The 24,480-nt window shown below is 43.0% G+C and overlaps 1 protein-coding gene across 2 annotated transcripts in view; it reads left to right on the top strand.

Annotated features, from left to right (window-relative positions):
• Nucleotides 1-1,166: 1,166 nt before the first annotated feature.
• Nucleotides 1,167-24,480, top strand: part of LOC128764838 (gamma-aminobutyric acid receptor subunit pi) — a 68,490-nt gene continuing 45,176 nt past the window's right edge. Inside the window, exons 1-2 of one of the 2 annotated variants that reach the window (XM_053875039.1) lie at nucleotides 1,167-1,402; nucleotides 18,855-18,944. In XM_053875039.1, the coding sequence (XP_053731014.1) occupies nucleotides 18,892-18,944 (53 nt within the window). In that variant the 5' untranslated portion in view covers nucleotides 1,167-1,402; nucleotides 18,855-18,891. Of the gene's footprint in view, nucleotides 1,403-1,532; nucleotides 1,918-18,854; nucleotides 18,945-24,480 lie in introns of those variants that run through there. The other variant, XM_053875038.1, reaches the window with a different exon arrangement.

Raw genomic sequence — 24,480 nt, 5'->3', positions numbered from 1 at the left:
CCACTGAAACTTCCCATTACTTCTCTGAGGTAATACTGAGCTGTACCCATGTCAGCTGGAAGTCGTGTCCTTGGTTTGCGATGGTGGACAAATCACAAGGACGGTGACACGAGATAAGATGTACAAGCTCTCCCAACTCACTGTCAAGGAGGGTCAGCCGAGGAGCTCTACCCAAGGACCACAGGTGGGAGAAGACATCAAACTGTAGGTCTCATATCTGACCTGTTGTGGTGAAAAAAGAGCTGAGCCAAGAGACTTTTTCACTTTGGGTGATAAGCAAAAGAACAAGACCATGGGGTTAAGTGAGTTTGCAAGGTCTCTACATTATGGTAAGAAGCTGCTCCTCCAAATTTGAGAAAGCCAGTTGAGTCAGGGTGCCTCCTGGGTGAGGTGCCCGTTCGGGATGATGTTCTTTGGCAGACCCAGGACATGCTGCAGAGGATGTATTTTCTATCGCTGAAGAAGGAGATTAGAAAGTGGTTTCTAGAGACAAGGAAACCTGGGCCTCTTTGTACACTCCGCTGCCCCCATGACCCAGGCTCTGATAGGTGGAAAAGTGGAGGGACGATGAGCTGCATTTCCTTAGAGATGGTGGATTTTCTATCATCCTCTGCTTCACCAGAAAAATAATAAATATACTAAACAACATTCATTGGACGTCAAGCAAGTGTGTGCACCAGCATTGAATGGATGCTCAATGATGTAAAATGTAGGTAAACACACATTGGATCTCCTTGTTTTTAAGGGAGTTACATAAATGATCTATGATTTCCATTTTTTTTAATCCATATGGATATTGCAGTTGAAGTCTGCCTTCTTGACGCACTCAGATTTAAGTCAGTGTCTGGGAGTTATGTAATTAAAATAATAAAGAAAAAACATAACATTTTATCTCGTAAAACGCTGAAAATCTTATCATTCACAGCTTGAATAAGTGCAGATGTTTTGGGGGGGGGAGTTGGGAAATTAGATCAGTGCGTATTCCAGGATCATTTTTGGGCGAATGTTTAGCAACGGAGCATAAATAACGTGATTCCTGTCACTTCGTTTCCTTTAGGATGAGATGTTGAGAGTCACTGGGAAGAGCTTCAACCCGACAACGTTGAAGTCGAATGTACTGTACGTTTTGTTCATAAATAAAAGACCGCGTCATCGCGAGTGAAAGCTGAGCATCTTTGGAGCCTCCAAATCAGCTGCGCACCCATGGAGTGCGTCATTGCGCGAGTCCAGCCCATATTGGTGGATGACAATCCGCTGACGGAGCACAACCAGTTGTTTGTGCGGGCATATGTGCGCGCGGAGCTGCAGGTGCTCGCTGTATCCGAACTGGATGCCCGTCTGGAGCGGAACTGCGTCGAACACTTGGAGAATGTGACACGCTCGCGGCGGCAGGACGTTGCAGGTAACTTTGATACTGTTGCTTACATCGCGCCAGACGCCGTTTTTGTCTTGATATGATAAGAGTTATTTTAAACGGAATTTCGTTGAAGGACGCGCTGCTTTCCGAGTAAATACGATGCGTTTTTACGCGCGCCTTTCTGTGCGTGTCGGTCAGTCTTGCACCCGGTTTCTCTCCTCCAGTCCACAGCTGCGCACCAGCGATTCATCCTGCTCCTCCAGCGAAGGTTAGAAGGTTAACTGCCCCTCTTGAACCTCAATAATACGCCGCAGTTGATTGATGATGTCGCCGAATTTCCGCCTCTTTACCGAGTTAACCGAACGAAAGTGGAGGTTCATAAAACAAACGAATTGGATTTCTCCACGATGACAGCAGGTGCCAAACGAAGCAAGGTCAGGGACTGATCAATGCTGCTGCTCGCTTTGCTGCTTGATCAAAAGGTCACTTCGGCATTTCTTTGCAGAAAATGGATCAAAATCCAAAATGCAAAAACTGCCAATTCCCTTGACGTGTCTCAGGTATGATTTGTTTGTGTTGTTTTGGCTCCTTCGAGTTGCGGTTGAGCTTTATTTTCGTCCCACAGTCAAAGATTTACTTATGTAACTGACACAAATGCATTTCAGTCTCAGTGGGTGGAGACATGAACTTATATAAATATACGGCGTGATTTTAGTCTCGAATTTAACATCAGAAAACACACTCCCTGAAAGACGGAATAAATGAAAATCTGCACAATGTAATCGAATAAAGTACGTCATCATAGACACCGGATATATTCACATTGAGCTCTTTATGTTAATGTACCCTTCTATTGAAGACGTCGACCAGTAAAATATACATATATTATTTTGAATCCGATTTAGAGTTTCAATATAATAGAGAATGTTGAAACTGATGTCCAAAACTGTGTTGAGTGAGCTCCAAGAACCTAGTATTGAATTCAGTTGTCAGGTCCTGTGCAATGGTTGTTGCATGAAAACAAGTATTTGCATAAGAACTTATTTTACAAGTGACTTATGGGTGGAGAGCAGAGGTTGTGAGTTGGTCCATCATCAGCTTCAAGCTTGTCGAACTATCTTCTGGTCAGTTGAGATGTTCCACAAGAGGATGAGTTGAGGTATATAGTACTTGAGGTAATGGCTCTCTCAAGCATAGTGTGTATCTCTGATCAGGGGTGGAGGCAGCGATGTGTCAGCTTTTGACGATGAACACAAAAGCATAATGCATTGTACATTCTTCACGGTCCTCCTTAAGATCCTACCTTAAAAGGCGGAGTCCTACTCAAATGACGATCAGCCGGCACTGACAATAGAGTCATATTTCCCTATGTTTTGACAAAAAAACCTGGAAACTCCCAGGGATTTTCCCGGTGTTGAGAGTGAAATCCAACTGTAGGGTCCCTGGGTCGGAAACTATTGTTGTGTGACGGGGACAACAAGGCTGCTCTGTGTTACTGACCTCACTTGTGGTGGCAGTCAAAGTAGCTTTGGGTCACGGCTCTCGCCCAGGAGCATGGACAGTTGAGGAGAACTCTGCACGCTTGTAGAGAGCGGGAAATCGAGCTTCGACAAGTTCTGCCCCATGACCAAAGCACCTAAATATCACAATCATATGGAGCTTTATTTGAAATGTGCACTTGACTCCAAATCTCAAACCCATTGGTTTCGCATTAATGCATGACCACCGCTGAATAAGAACTCCCTCACCCACAGGTCGACCCCACACCCGATATTGTTTTGATGAACAACTTTAACTTGTTATTATGCTCCTAACACTTATTCCCAAACTGGGTCTATTAAACGGGGAAAGGAGCCTGTTATCAGTGGAGTGAAATGGTGTTTAATTGGTGCCGGTTTTGTTCGTCCAGGGGTGTAAACTGCCAGCTGTCTTTCAGATTGAGCTCTCAAAGCTGCGGCCAGCGAGGAGCCACTGGAGGGGAAAGAAAGGAGGTGTACATAAATAGAGTTGTGTAGCGCTGAAGAAAAGGCTCCAAACCTGCTGGTGAGAGAGAAGCCAGAACAAATTGGTGACAGCATTGTCCTCAGTTTTCACTCCCGCGATCGATTCTCTCCCTCGCCGCTGATTTACCTGTTTATTGACTCCTGTGCCGCTCATGGAGCTAAACTGGAGCGCCGTCCGTGCCTCGCCAGGGATCGGCAGCCAGTGATGAATGTGACGGTGGATGTCTGCAGCAAGTGTCAGGTGGAGACCTTGTGACCCACTTTTGGCTGTGCATGCTTTTTTTTTCCTATCTGTTTCGCTTTGAATTCTGAGTCGCATCTGCAGAACAGGTGATCGTGGCAGCAGGAGGCTTTCAGCCAAATGTGACGCTTCCTAGTTTCTTAGTCAGACTTTATGCTTCATTAACCTTCTGCTATTAATAGTTTCTGACAACTTTGGTGCGCAGCGTTTTGTTGTACGCTGCGTCTCTGCTTTTTATGATTCTCTCTTGCCTTTCCTGAGCACCTGTCATCTATATGCTTCCAGAGATGGAATGTATTTCGCCCAGTTAGGGATTAGGACACTTACGTCTTAGTTCACCTGGATTCTCACAGGTCTTTGTGAAATTATAACACTGTTGTCATATTTTCACCAGTCTTCTATTAATAAGGTTTTATAATTTAAAATTTTCAACGCTATGAAAATTTGTACTGATTTTTTATTCTCCAGTTGGTATCATTTTGTTTTGAATTCTTTTGTGTTTGTGTTACTGTTTGTACCTAAAATGAGATCAACATTAATAATGATATAATTTAATTTATTTATTTAATTTTAGTCGCTCATATTATTATTATTATGAGCTATGTAGTAGTGATGTGATATAGGTGTGATGAAATGATACATAGCCATTCTGTAAGTTCAATAATATATTGTAATAAGAACCATCATTTTAAGAGGGAAATTAGATAATGCAGTACAATATGAACAAGTCCATCTAGATTTAAAGTTTGCACAGAGCAATGAATGGCTCCCTTAAACATTACCTGAAACAAAATAACAAACAGAAAACTTCAGTATTAAATATGTCACAAATGCAGCAGCATATCGAAGCATCTATGTTGGAAATATTGATCCATCCAACATAAAATATTAAGAAAATATCTCAGACATTTTTCAGCAAAAATATTGATCAGTATCGCACTATGAAGTATCACGATGTATGAACGCATCAAAATTTTCTTACACCCCGATTTAACATCCTTGTCGACAGCGTGTTTATTTTTTTATATTTTATATCGTCATTTCCAGACTATAATCTGCTACATTTTTAACACACTCCTTGTGTCTTAAACATTGATTTTTACCTGCAAACATGCGTCCGTGAAGATAGTGTCACATCAGACCAATGAAATTACAGGCCTTCTGTTTCCCTGTTTTTGGTTTGGCTCCCGTAGACTGGCTGAGGTGGCAGAGCTCCTGGCTCGCCGGAGCCGTGGAGGAAAGTGAAGGCGAGGCGCTAATCATTTCTGCTTCCTGTCATCAATCTTAATTACAATTCCGTGCTCTCCTCCTCAGACTGTCTGAAGACATCCTGTCTCAGATTCATTTGTACCTCATAGGGCATCTGTCCTCAAGGTGTCAGTCAGTAGATTATTCTTCAGAACTCCCTCAACGTTTTTTTTTTACATTTCAAGGATTTTATATAAAGACACGTGGCAGAGGCCCAAAGGTGTGGTGTGGCACCCAGGGACCTGGAAATGGTGCTGTGTTTCAGGGTGTTACACAAGTCCCATTTAATGCAAACTTGCCGCTCTTGAGTCAATAACGGAGTCCAGGAAAACCTCAGTCGGGACCTAACCTGAGTCATTTCCCCCTGAATTACACAGTGGATTTGTAAGAAGAATGTTGGCCATGAACTATAAACCATTTGCATTACATGTACTATATGTCTAATAAGCTCCTGAATTAGTCATACAATTTTTTTTGTTAAACTAGCAACCATTGTTTGGCAGATGAGGTATCATGAAACAGTGTTGCAGGGTTGATGAAACAGTGCCCTAATTTTCTACTACTAGATGGCGCTCGTGGTTTAGAAATGATGTGACGTTTCATTGATGCCCAAGCATTATACAGCAGACAGTGCCATCTGGTGGCCTCTGAAAACCAGGACACTGTTTCATGAAACCTCATTGTTGCGTCACTACTAGAAAGAATTTATACTACGCACTGTGCATTTTGCTCTGAGTCAGTAAAGATGTGCATCAGTGGATCATCCATGTAGTTCTAGTTCTAGTCAGAAAGATCCATTGCAGTTAGTCGGGCAGAAGAAAGGACCCGTCCATGTCCCTGTTCTGACCCCAACAATGGGTGCTAGACGTAAAATAACATGTGATTCATCCCCTACTGAACTGGAGCAGCATTAAAGTCAACAGTTTGAGCTTCATTAGATCAATTGGATTCGCTTGAACGGCCCGCCTTTGTTCCCCATGTGCATCAATGAGCCACGATCCCCTGATGACCTGTCAGCAGTCTCAGGCTTTTCTTTCCTTTTTTGTCCATTTCGATCAGGGGAACAAGAATGAGAACCTGTTGGGTCAGAACAGAGGATGCATAGCAGTGGTCCATACAAAGTCAATGGCACTTTGTAACTGAAGTAGCAATGAAAATGAATTCATGCTGGAGTAATAGTCAGTGCAGGCCTGGGGGGGGCGCTGACGTTCTGACGTGTGGTGCCGAGGGTTTGCTGCAACCATCGTGAGTTCATGTCCTAAAGACGTTCAATTCTAAAGTTGATCTGTCTGTGTGTGGAAGTCGCAGCCAAATACCACACAGTGATGGATGTGGCTACAGTGGAGGTGTAGCAGTGCATCTCCACTGACTGAGGGAGGTGGAATGTCCTCGGCTGAAGTGCTACTGGACCTTCATCACATCTAGTGTTGATGGCGCTGGAAGTCCAAAACATCTTACTCTGATCAAGGGTGCGCCACTTGAAACCAAATGAAGCTTGACTGAGCGATGACTCGCTCCTGTACATGGAGGAGCTGACTTCGTCCACAGAAAAACAGAAGGCGGTTCAGGGAACCATTGTTGTTACTGGATTGTCTCACGATCGTGAGAGTCAGCCAGGGTCTGAGATTGAAGCTTGAACAGGGGGATGAGATTTTCCAACTGCCATATGTGCAGCACTATTCAAGTTTGCTCTGGAGATGTGTTCTCCTGCCTGTGTTTGGAGTGTGAGGCAATGTTTGGCAATCCTCTGTCCAGCTCTCAAATGTGCTGAAACCCCGCAGCTGCAAGTGTGTGTCCTCCCGGGCTAAACACAACTCCACGCCGTCTGACTGTGGAGAGAAACACAGTGGCGCTTCTCTGAAAACAACAGGCAGTGACAGACCTCCCCAGACGAATGCGGACAGACAGACTCAGGGGGCGTCCCTCATGTGATGAGAACTGGAAGTCACTCAGAGGCAGGATGGAGTTTGTGATCCAGTCAGAGAAGGTTCCACTCCGCGCAGGTCCGCTGGGTTTTCCTTCAGACGCTTGGGAGGAGAGAGCAGACAGAGAGAGACTCGCTAGATATGGAGACTCTTGTGGGATGTGAGTGTTGCACAGTTACTTTCTGATAATTATAACTCTGTTGAGAAACTGACAAAACACGAACATCTCTTGATTCACCAGTTTGGAGAGCAGTCGACAAGTCGAGAGTTCTTACCTGATGGAGGCGTCAAGGTGAATCAGCAGTTATGAGGGGTACATGTTATGTAGAGGGGTTTATTCTCTGTGAAAGTCCTCTCTTCCTGCTGGCACTCTGGTTTCCTCCCACAGTCCAAAAACATGGCCTGAGCGTGAGAGAACCACCGTGCAACTGTGGCCCCCCACCTGTGTATACAGACGTGTGACTGGATTAACCTACCGAAATGGTTGCAGACCTTTTTACACTCAAAGAGAAGGAGACTTGAAAGCTATTTTCACTCTCTCAAACTTTAATTTGGATAGAGACAACATCTTTGTATGACCTGATAAAGCCATGTTTTGTGCCGTAGAACCTGCCACTGAAGTAAATGCACATGTGAAGGTCATGACAGATCTCTCAATATCGATATTGATATCGGGTTTAATGAAAACCCAGTATTTTTCAGAAGGATTGTTAAGGTTTTTTTGTGACCGTGGCGGAGCGCCCTCTATCCCCACCGCACAAATATAGTTAAAAAACGGAACCAGTCAAGAGAGAAACTGAAGGGAACGTTTTGTCATGTACTGAATTGGTGACAGTGAAAATCCTAGCTTTTAATCCAAGCTGTGTCCATCTGGTGCGAGACTTGAGTTCAAAGGACTTCAATGGAGGCATTATGATGTTTCTTTCAGGGTTTCTTTCACGGCGAAAACCATCACGTTCATGTTCACCTCCATGATGTGTTACGTGTTTATCCATTTGTGTCAATATTTCCACTTTTTTTTAACACTTGTGATCACATGAGATTTCTTTTTCTTTAAAGAGAGGTCCTTCTTCTGATGGTGTGGAAGCTCACATTTAAGACGTGGTGCACCAACACGATAGTTTATATCTGGCGGAAACCCTGCAGAAGATTGTTGAAAGTCAGATGTTTGCCATTGGTTGGCTTCAGCTGTCAATGAAGGACCAGCTGGAAGCAACGTGGTTGGCTGTTCTTCACGCTGCATTGAAAGACAGCGCATCAGCAACACACAGTCTAGTGTTATTAACCTTGTATCAAGTGCTACTGTTTATTATCTCAGCGTGGAATTATCCTCTGGCCTCGGGGGATGAACGCGTCCTGGTGAATTCCATCTCCATTAAAATTGTAATTTCAACCCTAATATACCTCCAGTCAGCTGACGCCAACATAGATGGAATTGGTTATTTCAGTCCGGAGATTTGATCTGGCGGAAGCTGAAGTGAGTTTCTTCCTGGGAGTCGCTGGGATGGGAGGTGGAGCGGAGCCTGAATGCATCAGTCACTCCGCAGAGCAGCAGGACGAATGGGCGGGTTCCTTATTGTAGCCAGAAGTCTTACATCAAGGTGGTTGGCTTTCTCATTCAAGCATGAGTACACAAGTACCTAGAAAAAGAGGAATCGGAGAATAAGAAGAAGTGACTCAGCGCCGGCTGACACATTTATTCATCAGCTGGATTCTTCTGCCCTTTTCACGTCAGCTTTAAATCAAATTTCCAACAGTCATAGCTGAAAGACACACATCATCTTGATGGACCATTATATTGGCTCCCGGAGCACCGGCGGTCGGGGATGCCTTTTGTCGACCTTTCAGAGGATACGTACGTTCACTGCTTAACCGGGACCGGTGCTAAAAATAAAATAAAATACAATTTTGAACAGCTTCTGTGCAGCAGCTGTTTCCCAGTCATGTGAGCAGCAATGTATCGTGCACCTTAAGGGTGTGGCATAAAAAAGGATTTCATTTTTGCTACAATTCAGAATCAATTTAAAATCTCCCAAGATCCACACAACATCGAGTTGTGTTACTTAAGCTGTATGTGATGTTGCTTTTGTGTAGCATATGCAAGAATTTAATCTAACCTTGGATACATGTTTGAAACTTGAATGTATCTGTTTGTTGTTGCCTTGCCAAGCGGATGGGAGCAGATCATGATCAGATATCAGATCAGAAGTCATTATGCATGAAATAATTTTGAGTTTGAAATTGATTTTAAGTGGATTCCACCCCCACCCACAGGCCTCACACCTGTTATTCATCTTTTTTTTCATGCGATTTTGTCACGTTTACAGAACGGCAAAAATGTACTCTTTATTTTATTTTATTTTATTTTATTTTATTTTATTTTATTTTATTTTATTTTATTTTATTTTATTTAGGCCATCGCTAGTGGGGAGTTGTTCTGTTGAAGTTTGGAGAATTTGTCTCTTCCTTTCTGTGTCAAACTGGACGTCTTTCAAGTGTAAAGAGCCCCTCTAGTTGTGCCACTTACATGGCCATTGAAGCCACTGTACATGTACCATACCATACCATATTTATTTATAAAACAGCAGATCCACTAAAGACTGAGAAAGCCACGGTCTCTTCTCATCTTCCGCTTAGTTTTAGGTGCCTCCAGGAGCAGCTGGTCAGCTGACCTCAAGGGCCGCAGAGGAACGTAGGGGGTTAAAAGCTCTACTGGGCTCTGAGAGGCAAGACCATTTAAAGCTTTGAAAACGAACAGAAGAACTTTAAAATCTATTCTAAAAATCACAGGCAGCCATTGGAGAGAAGCTAAAATGGGGGGGTGATGTGCTCACTTTTGCGTGACCCCATTAAGTGTTGCACTGTCAAGCTCAAGTTCTGCTATTGCAATTGAAAGAGAAATTCTATTCTATTCTACACCAAACTTTATGCTGTCATCCAGTCATTCCCAGAGGTCTGCTGAAGTCGCAATGTGTCTGTTGTAGACTGCACAAGAGTATGTACAGCATACAGAGAATATTAGTTACCCAAGTGGCAAAAAACAACCTCATTTGAAGCAGAAATCCATCGAAAACCTGACTCTGCTATGTAACAAATAAGGAAACAAAAGGAGAAACATATCACAAATATCTTGTCACAAAGTTACCCCTTGTATCATGATGCCTTTGCTGACATTCTTCACCTGATGTTGGAGTGACAAGCAGGTCTTGTTGATCTTTTTGTCAGTGACCAGCACTCCTAACTTAGCCAAGCCTTTCCATGATTTATGTTCCTTCTGGGCTGGTGCCTGTTTATTCCTTCCTGGTCGACGGAACATTATGACAGTACATTCTGTCATTCTAGCAACTTGCCAGAAGTTCTGAGATAAAAAGTTCTGTTGTACTGTCTACGCTCTTGACCAAGTGAGTCGGACAGATCGATCCAAACATCGCTGGTACTGATACCCAGTTTAGTATTGGATCAACACTTGTATGACAACACTGAAATTTGTCATCTATTAGTTCTGCAATGTGGACCTATAGAGACATGTGCTGATGTGATGGAGAAGCTTTCGTGATGGAGATGTTTTATATTGGTCTGGTTTGATGTTTATATAGTGATGTGATATTACTCTGTTTCCTACTAGTAAACAGGAGAGTGACAAATAAAACTCGGGGACAACCTGCACACCTTCAGAAAACGTTGCCTCAAACAAACTTGCTCCGCTTGTTGCTCGACGCGGCGCCGCATCAACGTTGTTCAAGCGCTAATGATGTTTGCTGGACAGCTGGATAATGCTTCTCTGAAGTGCTGCCGTTCACTTTCTATGGAGTGTGTATCTCACATTGCTCACTTTGGGTTGTGGGGTGCTGATTCTGTACATCTGTGGATGGTTGCCTAGCAACTGAATGGGAAATCACTGAGAGTGATGTCAGTCCAACTTTGCGGGAAGAGCGATTGCACGGGTGTCGATGTCTTCTGTTTATCCAGCTGCAGACACTAGACACCTGTAAAAGTGTCTTTGGCGGGGAGCCGCTTCACGAAGAGGAATTTTTATATCGCCTCCCGAGGACACGATGAGCGATGCAAATTGTTGCTGTTTAAATTTTAAAACGGCTTTTCACAGATGGTGTTTTTTCCTGAAGCTGTGCGTTCGGAGAAGTAATCTGAGGTGAACACAGATAGTGTCAGTAAAGTTCTAGTAAAGTAGCGTCCATTGAAAAGTATGGAAACAGAGTGGGCTCAAAGTTAACATCTTTCAATGCAGACTTTTTCCTATATCAACCATCAGTCCTCATCTGAAGCGTAGCCACATGTTCCTTCTTCACTGAAGCTGAAAGTTTGTGGTTTGTATTGCTCAATTTCTAAGTGACTCTGAATAAATAAAATGTTGTTTAAAAATACATAGAAACAAGTATAAAAAAACAGCTGAACAAGGAAGTAGTGATCCCAGTGCTAAGACGCTCACTAACAAGGCAGCAGGGGATGATTCCTACTTCTGTACTGCCGGCTCCTTTGTTGAATGATGGCAATTTTTGGAACACCTATTATTGTGTACTATCACAGATACATTTAACAGGACTGAGGGGAAGAAGTAGGGATTTGTACTTTGCTATTAGGATCAATGTGCTATGGATTTAATGGCATTGTAAATGTTGAAATATCTTGCTTTCAAAATTCTGGCAATAATGGTGTGACATGTGGCAAGAAAAATGAAGAAGCATTTGCTATACTCTTGCAAGTAGTAATGCGTACATGAGGCATCATGAAACAGTATTGCTTTAATGAACCTGTGGCCTGATTTTCAGGGGTCACTAGATGGCGCTCTAGGTTTAGAAATGTGAGGTTTCACTGAATTAGTTGGAGTTGTCTCGGAAAATCAGGACACTGTTTCGTGAAACCTCATGAAACCCATCACTGCCCGCAAGTTTAGACTAGTCCTATTGACTGGGCCATTTCTCCCATGAAACAGTGTTAGACCATGATCCTGTACATGTTGTGGATTTCATGTAAAGCCACTTCCTGAGCCTTGTAGGGAAATCCACCTTTATTGTATCTTTACTTTTCTCGTAAGAGTGACTACCAAAAACCCACAGGTTAAAATCCAAAAGAATTTATTCCCTGACAGAGGAGTCTACGTTGAGGAATCCTCTTGTTGTTGCCCATTTTCTGGCCGTTTTTGGGTGAGAAGCTGTGAGCAGATGATCCGGTCCCCTCCTCTGATTGGCTGGCTTCTGCTGGTGGACTGGTTCGTCCCATCTTTGCTTTGCTCCATAAATCATCCTCCTGACCCATCGCTGTCCCAGAGGTTCCTTATCTTTCACGTTCCTTCAGTTGGGGGAAGGTAGATGTTTTACCCCACAAACTCAGGCACAACTCAGGCTGTTTGGACCAGTTCTGGGTTGGATGTCTCCTGGGTTCCTCCTTGGTCCTGGTACCAGGTAGTTCCTGTCTTTCATAACTCACGCTTCCATCCACGTCCACACTATCCTTATCATACACACCTCTCATACTGGATCAAATTACCCAATATCACTGCATCTGTTGGATTCAGTCTTTTATTACGTAAAGCATTATAAAGCTGTTTATTCAATAACAGATGACATTATGAATATGATCATAAGTTAAATATTATGATACCCACTGCCTTCACCTGGAAAGACTCTCGATGTGAAAGCAACCTCGGCTCATCTCAAGGTGTATCACTGAATTCTGGTACAAAATTCCAGATACAGAAAAAATCGAGATCCAGGTACAAAATTCCATCACTGAAAAAAAAAAAGCTAGCAACTATGCTTTACCAAGCAAAAACATATTGTTATCCAGGTGCTATTCTCGATGTTTATGCTGATAGAAGTTTTTTAACATTTGTATGTTTCATGAAAATTATGGGATTATTTTTGCGTTCAACTATATATATTTATTTTTTATATTTATTTATTTAGTATTTTGTATATATATATATATATATATATATATATATATATATATATATATATATATATATATATATATATATATATATATATATATATATATATATATATTCAACTTTGAAAATAGTTTGACGGTAAATGAGAAAATTCAGATGGTTTTCTGATCCACTGATGACACTCTTGCTCTCTCAAGCAACAGTGGTCGCTGGTCATCATCATTGCCGCTGAACAACGCTGTTGCCTTCACTGCTCTTTGCAGTTTATTTTTTCCTCCAGCTTTTTTCCACTCCCCCAATAAGCAGTGTTTTGTTTTGACACTGTCTGCACCTTGCCCCGGGTCACGGTGAAGCAAGGCATGGGCTCTGTTACGTGCTGCTTATGGACCGTCGCTGCTCACAGACTAACTGCACCACAAGCGTGTTTCTAAGGCTGTCACGACACTACCACAGCCTCCGTCGAATCCACGACCGAGGGGCGGCTTTCTACCTTGATTTAGAGGTTTGTGTGGATGGTATTAGGATGTGAAGAGGACGAGGGAAAGCTGCAGTGTGATTGAGATATGCTCGGGTGGTGAAGAGTTGTGCATCACCAGGCTACCACACTTTGACAGCAGTTGTTAGAGATGTATTTTTAACAGGCAATAAGTGCAGAACATAAAGTGGGATGATCGTTGGTTTCAAAGAACCTGGGGGAGTTTGGTTGCTTGATCTATAGCCAGTCCTTTTGATTCACCACTGAACTCCAGTTTCTTCTATCCGCCCACCTGCAGACTGACACTATAGATTTCACCACAGCTGACACTGATGTCTGTGTGTATATGCACCCTTTAAAACATGTCACCCCTCGGTGTGTTTGCTCAGCAAGTCTCCTACCTGACTGAATATTCATCCCAAAAGACTTCATCAATAAAGTTCTAATTCATGTGAACTGAAGCATGTTAGCAGTTTTCTCTTCGCTTTCCGCTCCGATGCTCCTAATATGCAAGTATTAACACATGAAATCATCTGTTGAAGCTCAGAATTTCTTTTGTCTTGAAAGCTTTTCGTAAGGTTGAGGTCAATTCCAGTCTGGTGTCAGAGGTCAGCTTTCATGTGGGCATCACACTAGTTTGATTCAGCAGGAGTGTGGTGGAGGAGCTGGACTACACAACAATCCTGCTGGGAAACATTGAAAATGCCAGATCTTTGTTCCCCTAAAAAAGTTCTGCGCGAACTACAAGAGAAAAATCAATTCTCAGTCCTCATCCACATGTACCGAGGACCTCATAAAAACCAGATCGCATTTTCCTTGGTAGAATAAATCATGCCCTGCTTCAAAAGAAGCTCTGTCCCATAATAAAAGCCATTACACGGCGAACACACCAAGCAGTGGTGAAAGAGTCATAAATCCAAACTGCCTGCTTGAGAGGAAAACAAATCCACACTAAATTAATTCCATCACATGCTTGTTTTCGCTGTGTGGTGACGGACTTTGCTTTTAACATCAACTCACCTCCATTTATCTGTTTGACTGGGAGTCTCCTTCAGTTCTTCTGGAGGAACACAGTGGCGTTCCCAAGTCATCACGGTCTCCTGCAAGTTCACCCAAAACATCTGATAAAACATGATGAAACTGATGTGTATGGAGTGATAAACATGGTATTATATCTGATTGTTGCATTCTAAATAGTCATTGAAAAACCAAAAATAATATATATTTTTTTCTTTTGCAAATGCCAATTTTCTGAAAGTCCCAACAGGATGATTCCAGTTTTTGCCGATTATTTTTTCTTTAAATTTTTGACAAAAAGCTACTAAACAACAATAATAGCGAACACTCTGTAGAAAATATTGCAACTTTTAAACTTTTAAAGCAAAAATAAATAACAAATGAGTCATATAAAGTGCTTAATATAAAATAAATAACTTTCATTCTCTTTTCAATGAGCAATGGACAGATCAAACCCACGTTGGATGTAAACTTCACTATTAGCTGCTGAAAGCTCCGGTCTTCCAGAACACGGCGGCTCGCCCAAAACAAGCTCCTTCATCACTGGTTTCGGTTAGCGCCGCTTCGCTTCTCGCTCAGTGAACCTCATGGTAACGCTCAAATTCAGTGCTGTGAATCGAGGCCAAGTGTCTTGCATTACTGCGGAGGCTGACTCCGTGGGTGCACGTGTGCAAATTGCAGTTTGGTTGTACTTTTGAAGTGTTGCCAAATGATCTCCATCATAGCTGACTGACTCACTGTCTGGGGCTGCACTTCTACACACTGGTCTGCGGTGTGGTTTTTTGGGGGGAATTGTCTGACGCAAAATTTAAGAGTGATAATATGAAGACATAGTTTCAACAAACAGTGCCCTCTGGAGTGCATGAATGATGTTTAAAACGACAGTTGAAATGAGGGCAATAGAGGTGAACCCGGTCTCTAGTTCGTGTCCCTGTTTAAGCCTCAAGAAACCTGAACACCCAGCAACCTTTACACTGTCAGAAAATAAAATGAAAATAAATACTGCCGCCTTTGCGAAAGCTATGAATCTAAAAATAAAGCCAGTCTGCAGAAGTGATCACCTAATTGCGGAGTGTTTTCGGCTCCATAAATAAGAAAGAGTTGGAAGTGTTTCAGCCAAGACTCATGCTCGCTTGACTCTATAATTCACGACACTTGAACGCGCTAAATATGAAACATTCCTTCAGCTGTGCCACTCAAATCTGTGATCACGTCTTGGGCTGAGAAGTTATGTTAACTGTGATGTTAAAGATGGATGTGTCCTCGGCAGCGGAGCATCAATCGGAGCAGAAATTCTAATGCATTTTGGGCATTTTAATCATAAAAAACTGGACCTCACTCCAGACACAGTTGGCAGGTTTTGTCCAGCGTCAGTGCTGCAAACAAAATGGCCAACAAATAAATGTCATGGGGAAGTGTGTTTCGCCCCCCAAAAATGTTATCCATTATATAGTCTCATAGTGGAAAACTATAGGCTTCTAAGGCACAAAAGGGTTGTGAGCCTCTGATGGGTACAGCATCCATAATTCAATGATCCTGAAATATATTTCCACCCAGCTTGAAGTTTGAAATTGAATTTTCTCCCGGTGCTCCATGAGTCTTTCTCCCCGTGTCACAATCGAGGCCCCTGGTGGGTCAAGTACGCCTAGTTATTTTATGTGGCTGGCGGATGATAAACTCAAGAACAGAGTCAACGCTGTTGCTGTTCATGTTGGGACCGTGACCTATGAAGATGTTTCAGTGAAGCTGTTCGACAACAATGTTATCTCCGGTTTGTAAACTTCCGAAAACTGGCAATTTGATATGGATCGAAGTGGATTTGGTGGAAGGAATGTTTGCGCTGCAAGGAGTGTTTGTGGAAGGAGGGAAAGCAGAAAGATAAACTGGAAATCATGCTCCATTTAGCCTCACAAATTAAAAGACAATATCATGTTCGGACTCATATCCATAGATGTGAGCGTGTGCGTGTTTGTAATGCGTTTGTTTGTGTCCTGTGATGGACCTGTAGATAGCGAATCCGTCATCCTTCCTGCCGTGGAATGTTGACATCACACCTGGCAGCCAGAGAAATGTTACTTTCTACCATGCACCAAACATTTATATCCACCAAAGACGATGTTTGTCATGAGGTCGTTTCTCATTTCCACTTGACTCTCACGTGACGTCATCATCCAGAGGCAGGTAGGACACATTTGAAAAGGGTTACCTCCTCTGGCTTCCTGTCCAGGGTGTCCTCCACGACTGTCAAAAGTTAGTGTTAGTTGGTGTTTCTCCAAACCTTCTGTAAGAAAAGGCTTGGCTCTGACAGACGCACACAATCATGACTCACAAACAAGATTCTTTACAAGCCTTGACAGGACTTTTTTTCAGAGCTCTTCTCAAAACTTTCAATGTCAGGTCAGTATTTTTAAAGCTGGAAAATGTTGAATGCAGATTTGGGTGTATAGTGTAAAAATAGTTTGGATTTTTAGTCCGTTTTTGCAGACATTCTTTGACAATGGGATCATCTTTTCTGGACCATTGGTCAGTACATACTCAGGACAAATGACCAAACTCTGGAAATACTCTGGATTCTTATTACAACATCCTTAAGGATGTTTGTCGATTGGTGGAATAACACAGCGTAATGCTCAGGGATCTGTTTTGATTCCCAAAATACTTCTCACACTGTTTGACCCTTTGACAGTTTTGGTTCAAATCTCTTGCAGCGTTGAGGATCAAACAGTTCAGTTCAGAGCATTTTACTACAATAGAATTTGAGGCAGAAACTTTGAGAAACCCAAACGCCTGAAAGAATGAAGTAGTGAGAGGAAGGATGTAAAAGAAAGAAAGGTTGAGTCAAGTTTAATGTTCAGGGCTGTTCATGCAGATAAATATTGTCTGTTCAAATGAGTGAGTTTTGTGGCACAGATGTCCAACCGGGAGTCATAAAGGAAATGTCCTCCCTCTTCTGACAGTTGTGACACCAGCCAGAGCAAAGGAGACACCCCAGATTTTAATAGGTTAATAATCTGCACCTTGCTTTAGAATTCACTTCCAACTTCTCATGAAAGCTTCCGGGGGCCCAAATCCCGGTTCTCAGCAGTGGGTGAAGTCATTCTTGAAGGCTTTCCATCTGCTTTCATCGTGACAGCGAGCTCAGGGAGATGTGTGGAACTTTTTTTTTAGGGAAATTGTAACGTTTTCTTATTACTTTCCAACTCCGTCTGTAGCTCAGAGCGAAACATGAACTCGTGAAGTGGTCATTAGGCTGTTTCCCGCAGGGAGCCTGACACCACGTGACTTACAAACACTCTTGGAAAGGCAGCGCTGCGTCACTGACTTAGGTGGATAACTGTTGGCTCACAGGCAGCTTGGAAGTGACCTGGTTGGCAGATATCATCTTGCAAGCAAATAAAAAAAACAAAGTGAGCAGATTGTTAAAATTAAAAAAAAAAAAAAGCAAGCGGGGCAGTGGCCATCTGTGGTGTCTGCCAAACGCTTTGGCTTGAGCAAAATAGTGGGGAATTTTTACAGTCAGTGATGCCACATTGTCTCGCTGTCCTGGTTAACATGAATTTAAATTTCAGATTTCAGCGGTCTGACGCTGAGCTAGAGTGAACAAAAGGGCTGCCGGTGTGGTGAAGTTTTCAGAGGAGGCTTATTGAAGAGGTGAACCAGGAGGCTAGAGATAAACAGGGTCACCACGTCCCACCTGGACATTACCTCACAGAGAAGAGCCGAGGAGAAATCCTGCCAAGATGCCCTCAGCTAGCTTCTCTGGCAGGAGCAGTAGTTCTACCTTCCCTGCAGAGAAAACACTTCCCAACAACAGGTATATGAAATCTTGTTCTTTCTGTCTCTTCTCTAACTCTTGGCCAGGAAATAGGAAATAGGAAAGTTGCCCGATTGGCTCATGGCTCAGCTCTTTCTTCACTATCAGCCTCTTCATGACTGAACCCGACGGTGCTCCCACCCCACTCCAACTCCATCCTTCCCTCACCCCTGAACAAGACTCCAAATACCACAAGCTTCTAGTGACGATCCATGAGACTGTAGCAGAAAACCTGGCAACCCACTCCACCAGTCACAACGGTGCCACACAATGTGATGACCAGGCAGGAGCGGCTCAACGACAGTTTATCTGGACTGTTTGCCCTTCATGATCACTTTCCTTGTTGTCACATATGAAGTGCAGCCAGGTCCGTCGTCCCGGTGAACCTTCAGGGTCAATGTCATTCAAGTCTGCAGACAGTATTGAAATGTACTCCATGTTAATGTGGACCAAGTCTAGACACGGAACTAAACCCTGGGTATCGGAGTTTTAGGGCTTGGGCTGCCCCTCAACAATGTGATCTGAGTTGGGTTTCTAAAATATTTTCATGTGCAGCAGGGCTTTCTTGCGTTTTCTGATTTTACTTTATTTTAATTTGTATGTTTATTTCTTTCTTTTGATGGTTCAATAGTAAAAACATCTTATTCATATCAAGGTGTTCATTCAAAAATGTAACAGTGGTGTGTGTTTATATGTGGATTGAGTCTGTGTTCCTCTTGGTCATGTTGCCAGTGTTCAGTGAAGAATAATGCAGAATAAATAAATGCCATTCTGAATCGCAAAATTGTCAAAGTGAACTGAATAATTGTTTCATCCCCAGCAACTTGAGTTGCTAACATGTTCTGTTTGGTTTTTCCTTCCAGACATTCTCAGCCTTGCTCTTCCACTGCTCTAGCCACCATGGGTCTCTCTGGTTCCGGAGGGAAACTGCTGTTCATCCTCCTCATTAGCAGGTAAGACCGAGAAATACAACCGTTGAGATCAGCAGCCGCAAAGCTATCTCCGGAACCAGCAACACGCTCAAATCATGTCAGAATGTAATTTGTACAAACACACGGGGAGCTGAGGAGGAGAACCAGAAACTCTTTTATTATCTTCTCGAGAACCATCAATGCTCAATAACGGCTCCCAGTGTGTCGGGCAGGGGAAAAACTGGTTGGTGATGCAGCTGAGCGGATCAGATGAGGATGGATCTGCGGCCGCGTGCATCAGTTATTGGCTACAATTGGCGTTCTAATCCCTGCAGAGGTCACATGGAGAGAACGATGGGATTTGCTGCACATTTGTCTGTTCTCATCAAAGCGCAGTTCGTCCTCGCCTTACGGTTTGTTTTCAAAGCAGAGTCTGCACTGTGCATATTTTATTTTGGAGACCCCCCTGGGACCCGCCACATCCAAGATATTCTCACTGTAGCGAAGAACTTCTTTGTGCAATCGGCTCTGGGATTAATGTGCTGTTGCAGGTTGCTTGCTGCCGGAGAGTATCGCCGAATGCTGCCAGTGTGAACACCATATGGCCGACTTTGAGCACTCACACGTGAAATCCATTTATTGCCGGGGACTTTCCCATTGACCAGGCTCTCTGCAAAGACAAGAGCAGTGTGCACTGAGCACACACCTGACTGTTAAACCACTGAAAAAAAAATGTGTGGGAATCTCTGGAAACTGATGTGGCCGTCTCTCACATGAGCTCTGAAGGGAACTGTCATCTTGCTGGATATCGATTTGTTTCTTGCACTGTCAGACTTTGTCAGTTCGTTGGTATGTTTCAAAGGTGTTTCCCCCATTTTTGTTTTTCACCTCCATCGCGAACGATTGAGGGATTCAGAGCACCGTGTCCTGCTAGTTCACGATAAATTATGCAGTAGCACATCGCTGGGTTGAGTTGGAAGCAGTGACAGTAAACTTTGCGTCGCAACTCAAATGTATATTGCATAAGCAGGGAAGAGCAGAGAGAGGAAAGTCGGTAGCAGCAAGAGAGGACGTGTGTGCGTGGATGAGAGGGAGGCTGGAGGAAGAGGATGGAGGCGAGTTGGTGAGAGGTGTGTTTGGAGCCGGTTGTGACTGAAGTAACGGACAGAGATGAAGGGAGGTGAAGAGTAGAGTGCAGCCAGCGCGGAGAGTGATGTGAAATCCCTGAACTTGTAGATATCTGTTCTGGGATTAGTTCACTGGAGACGATATATATATATATATATATATATATATATATATATATATTCAAATAAATAATTTTGCTTCCATTCATTTCCAACCCCGTATTCAAAATTACAGCTTAGTGAAAGTAAATGTTTATGGACTTCAAAAATGCATGAACAAGTTGCTCCTCGAACAGTAGAAATTTATAGAATGACCAAATTGACAAACACGAAGATCATCTTCATGTATGTTTCACATCTTCCTGATATGGGCCTCACTTTGCAGTGGCTCGATGACTTTCATAGAAAGGTTCTGTTGTGTTAGTGGGGTTGAACCTGAATTATTTATTTATGTATTTTTATCCGTTAAACGATAAACTAGAGAGCTGTAAGATTCCGAATCAGACTCTGTTGTAAAGCCGAGAGCAGTGAGGTTACCCTTCCCCGAATGATTCATTAGTTAATGGTCCTACCTCTGAGACCACTGTGACGTCAGGGTCAGAGCGAGAGTGAATGAGAAGCTTTATAGGACCACCGTGCTCACTGCCATGATGGATGGTGAAGATACTGAGGTTGTAACTGAAAAGGACAAGTTCAGAAATGAGTAGTTCAGAGGGACATATGGAGAAGTTTGGAGACAAAGTTGGGGAGGCCAGCTGTGTGGACACGTGGAGAGGAGAGATGGGGTGGACCAAGGGTGTTGGAGATGAAGAAGAAGATGTGATTCATGGTGGACCTGAAGAGGTTAAATGTGTCCAGGAAAGATCAAGGTTCAAGTGGAGAAGGGTGCAATGATGCTTGTTAGGATGAATAAAATCCATTTTTAAATTGATTTATATGGGATGTGGCCAACAACTAACCTGGCAAATGTGAGAAGATCAATTCCCTGATATCATTTGCTTCTTGTGGGAGTGTTTGATTGACTCGAAGACGGAGTGGTAGCTTTCTTCGACCTTGCTGTTTATGCACATAGACCCTGAAAAAATGATTTACGACAGTCCATCAGGCCAAAGAGGAGCTCGGATCAGCCGGAGTGTTAGCAGCAATCATTCTCACCAGCGAACATGGACATTGATCAGGTGTCTCCATGTGACCTTGCTGGTGCTCATGGAGCGAGTACCCAGTCAGAGGTCAGTTGTCAGTGTGATTTCTCAGGGGTCACAATGTCTCACTCTCGTCATGCGAAAGGCTCATAAATGACTCCAGCGATATGACTGATGTCTTTGTTCAAGTCTAAATCAGGAGCTGAGCTACTGACTGTCAGTTCAGGTTACGTAACGTTCCCCTAGAATCATCCTCCTCCGAAGCATCATCTGAGGAATGTTTCCCCCTGGAGACACGAGAAGTTTCCGATCGGAGCGGAGCTTGTTATTTTTTGTTTTGGAAAAGAAGGTGTGGCTCCCTCTGATATCTCCGTCTCTCGCTTCTTGTCTAATAAAACCAAGGTTGCGATCCGGCTTCATGCCACAAGCTGGGAGACAGTGCAGAACCAAAGATAGCTGGAAGGAAACCATGTTTAATGACGGCGTAGCCGTGACTGGGTGATGAAGATTCACTTATTTTAGTCATGATGTTTCTTGCTTTGGGCTTGCAGTGGCGTAGATTCGTCATCTTAGACGGACCTGACACTGGGACTTGTGAATCATTTTAGGGTCACGCTGTTCTGAGGTCGTACTCTGTCCAGGGAAGAGATCTGTTCTCAACAAGGTACAGATGTTTTCACTGTCTTTTATCAGCATGGTGGAGCTGAGTCTCGTGACGTCATCACGGTGTGTTTCTGGTTCTCGCTGAATGCAGTACAAATACAAGCACACATTTCTAAACACTATGAAAAAAATGATCCACTTTTTCTTGACATCTAGTGCGGAGCTCTGTTTATTAAGTTGTGTTATATTCTCTTTATCCATTTCTTATGTTAAGACCAGGATTAGCTGACTGCTTGTCTGGGAAATCGGAAAAAAAATGCAGAAATAGTGACATAGACTTAAACGTATTCATATTTGACATACTTTGTTTTTGAAACTGGTGTGTTTGGCCTTAGTAGATTGTTGAAAATAAAAATAAAAAATGGACTCCAATTGCTGTGATACGCTGCCTGGCCAAAAAAAAAGGCTCATACACTTTAATATTTTGTTGGACCGCCTTCAGCTTTGATTATAGCACGCATTCGCTGTGGCATTGTTTCGATAAGCTTCCGCAAGATTTATTTCCATCCAGTGTTGCATTCATTTTTCACCCAGATCTTGCATTGATGATGGTAGAGTCTGAGCACTGCACAAAGCCTTCTCCAGCACATCCCAAAGATTCTCAATGGGCTTCAGGTCTGGACTCTGTGGTGGCCGATCCATGTGTGAAAATGATATCTCGTGCTCCCTGAACCAGTTTTTCACAATTTGATGCCCGATGAATCCTGGCATTGTCATCTTGGAATATGCCCGTGCCATCAGTTAAGCAAAAATCCACTGAATAACCTGGTCATTCAGTATATTCAGGTAGTCAGCTGACCTCATTCTTTGAGCAGATAATGTTGCTGAACCTAGACCCGAGCAACTGCAGCAACCCCAGATCCAGGATCCAGGTGGCGACTTTAGTTTTGGCCCGGCAGTGTAGCATGTAGCTTCCACCGAGTGAGTTACGTTGCGCGCAAGTCTCTCATTCCTCTAAGTCTTGGATTGTCGTTGCACCGGTCGACTACAATAAACAAACGCCACCAGCGTCAAAGCAAATTTCATCTCTAATCTCTCTCCACGCCAGGATGCTTATATAAGGCCGGACCACATGACTGTACATAGGAGCCGGTGATTACGCAGCCTGGATGCAGAAAGCACGGATCGAATTTTACCGAAGCCTATTACGGGAAGATTAAAGGCTTACACAACGCTTTTCTCGCTTTTAATGGAGAGTCAGGACTTAGTGGTGTATAGAAATCTGTTTCATGTCGGCTTTGTAATTGATTGTCACTCCTGAGATAAGCGCTCTTCAGATTGGAGCCTGGATGTGCGACGCCTGCAGTACAGGAAGTGAGATCGAAATGCCAAAACTGGGACGTTCCTGAGCAACCTGAGGAGGGGAAGACTCAGAAGAGAGGGGCGGCCAAACAAGACACAGGATCTGCTGCACACACTCAGAACACATAGGAGTAATACTGTCGGTTTGGTGGGAGGACTCCAGTTCTTTCTTTCAGTCTCTGGCTGTGTGGAGGGAGAGGAAGTGGACGGGTCACTTGCAGAACCGGACTCTTTCAAGAAGAGTGGCTTAGAGTGTCCTGTGATAAACGGGGACGGTGTGAAGAGAGAGGTCCACTCTGGGTCACTGAGCATCTTTGAGGAGCCGGTGCTGCAAGGACTGCATGTTTGAGTGTACAATTTAATACGGTGGGATATTATACAATAAAGTTCACCGTCAAATGACAACTGCTGAGGAAGAATAAATGCTTTGCCTCCTTTGAGCAGTGGTGTGATGGCTGTGGAGGCTCCGAGTGGGTGAGGAATTAGGATGGATTAGAGGAATGTGATGGGACAGGGTTGTGAGCAAGTGCATGAGGGCTGGATTGTGTTGAGTTCGTGGAAAAAAGCTTGTTGAAAGTGACTCTATTGTTCAAAAACGTGTTTCGTGGCCTGATCGAAGTCTTTGATCTGGGCTTTGTTGTGTTCGGAAGGGTTCGCAAAATCGTTGTCATTGAAGGACTTTTGAAATGTCACATCAACGTGGTGATCAATTCAACCAATCACCTTTGTCAAAAACACTGAAAAGGTTCACTTTTAAATGGCCAAACCAGAAGTGAACTTTATTAAAGCAATATAACTGAAAAAAATTAACTTTTCTCTTTAGTTAAAAAAGTTAGAATAGTGAATAGTTTTGTAATAAGTAGTTGAAATTACATATTCCCAATGTGTTACTGCTCATTGTATACATTGACATGACATTTTTATAATGTGTATTTTTCGCCACTTAAACTTTTCTTTAATTCACTGATAATTAAAATGAATATATTAATAAAAAATAGAAATAAAAACAACCAAAAAAGATACATTTTCCTCAACATTGTTGGTGTTTGTCTTTAACTGTAACCGTTGATTCTAGTGAAGTCTTGGTAAAAACGCTTGATATATTGAGAAAAAATAAAAGCATCATAATGTTATATTATATAAAGAATAAGTGTTTTCTCAACGTGTCCCAGTCCCTGCATTTCCCAACAAATTTTAAAGAATTCAGAATCATTTTGTTCGTCTCTGTGAAATGTATTCAGGGTGACTTCATAAAGCATAAGGGGAATAAATATATGACTCTCAAGCTCGACACCATCATGATGCACTGTGTAACAGGTGTTCTGGTGCTGCATGAGTTGAGCG

This window comes from Synchiropus splendidus, chromosome 9 (genome assembly GCF_027744825.2).
Source record: "Synchiropus splendidus isolate RoL2022-P1 chromosome 9, RoL_Sspl_1.0, whole genome shotgun sequence".
NCBI lineage: Eukaryota > Metazoa > Chordata > Actinopteri > Syngnathiformes > Callionymidae > Synchiropus > Synchiropus splendidus.
This window is presented reverse-complemented; position numbering and strand designations above follow the sequence as displayed.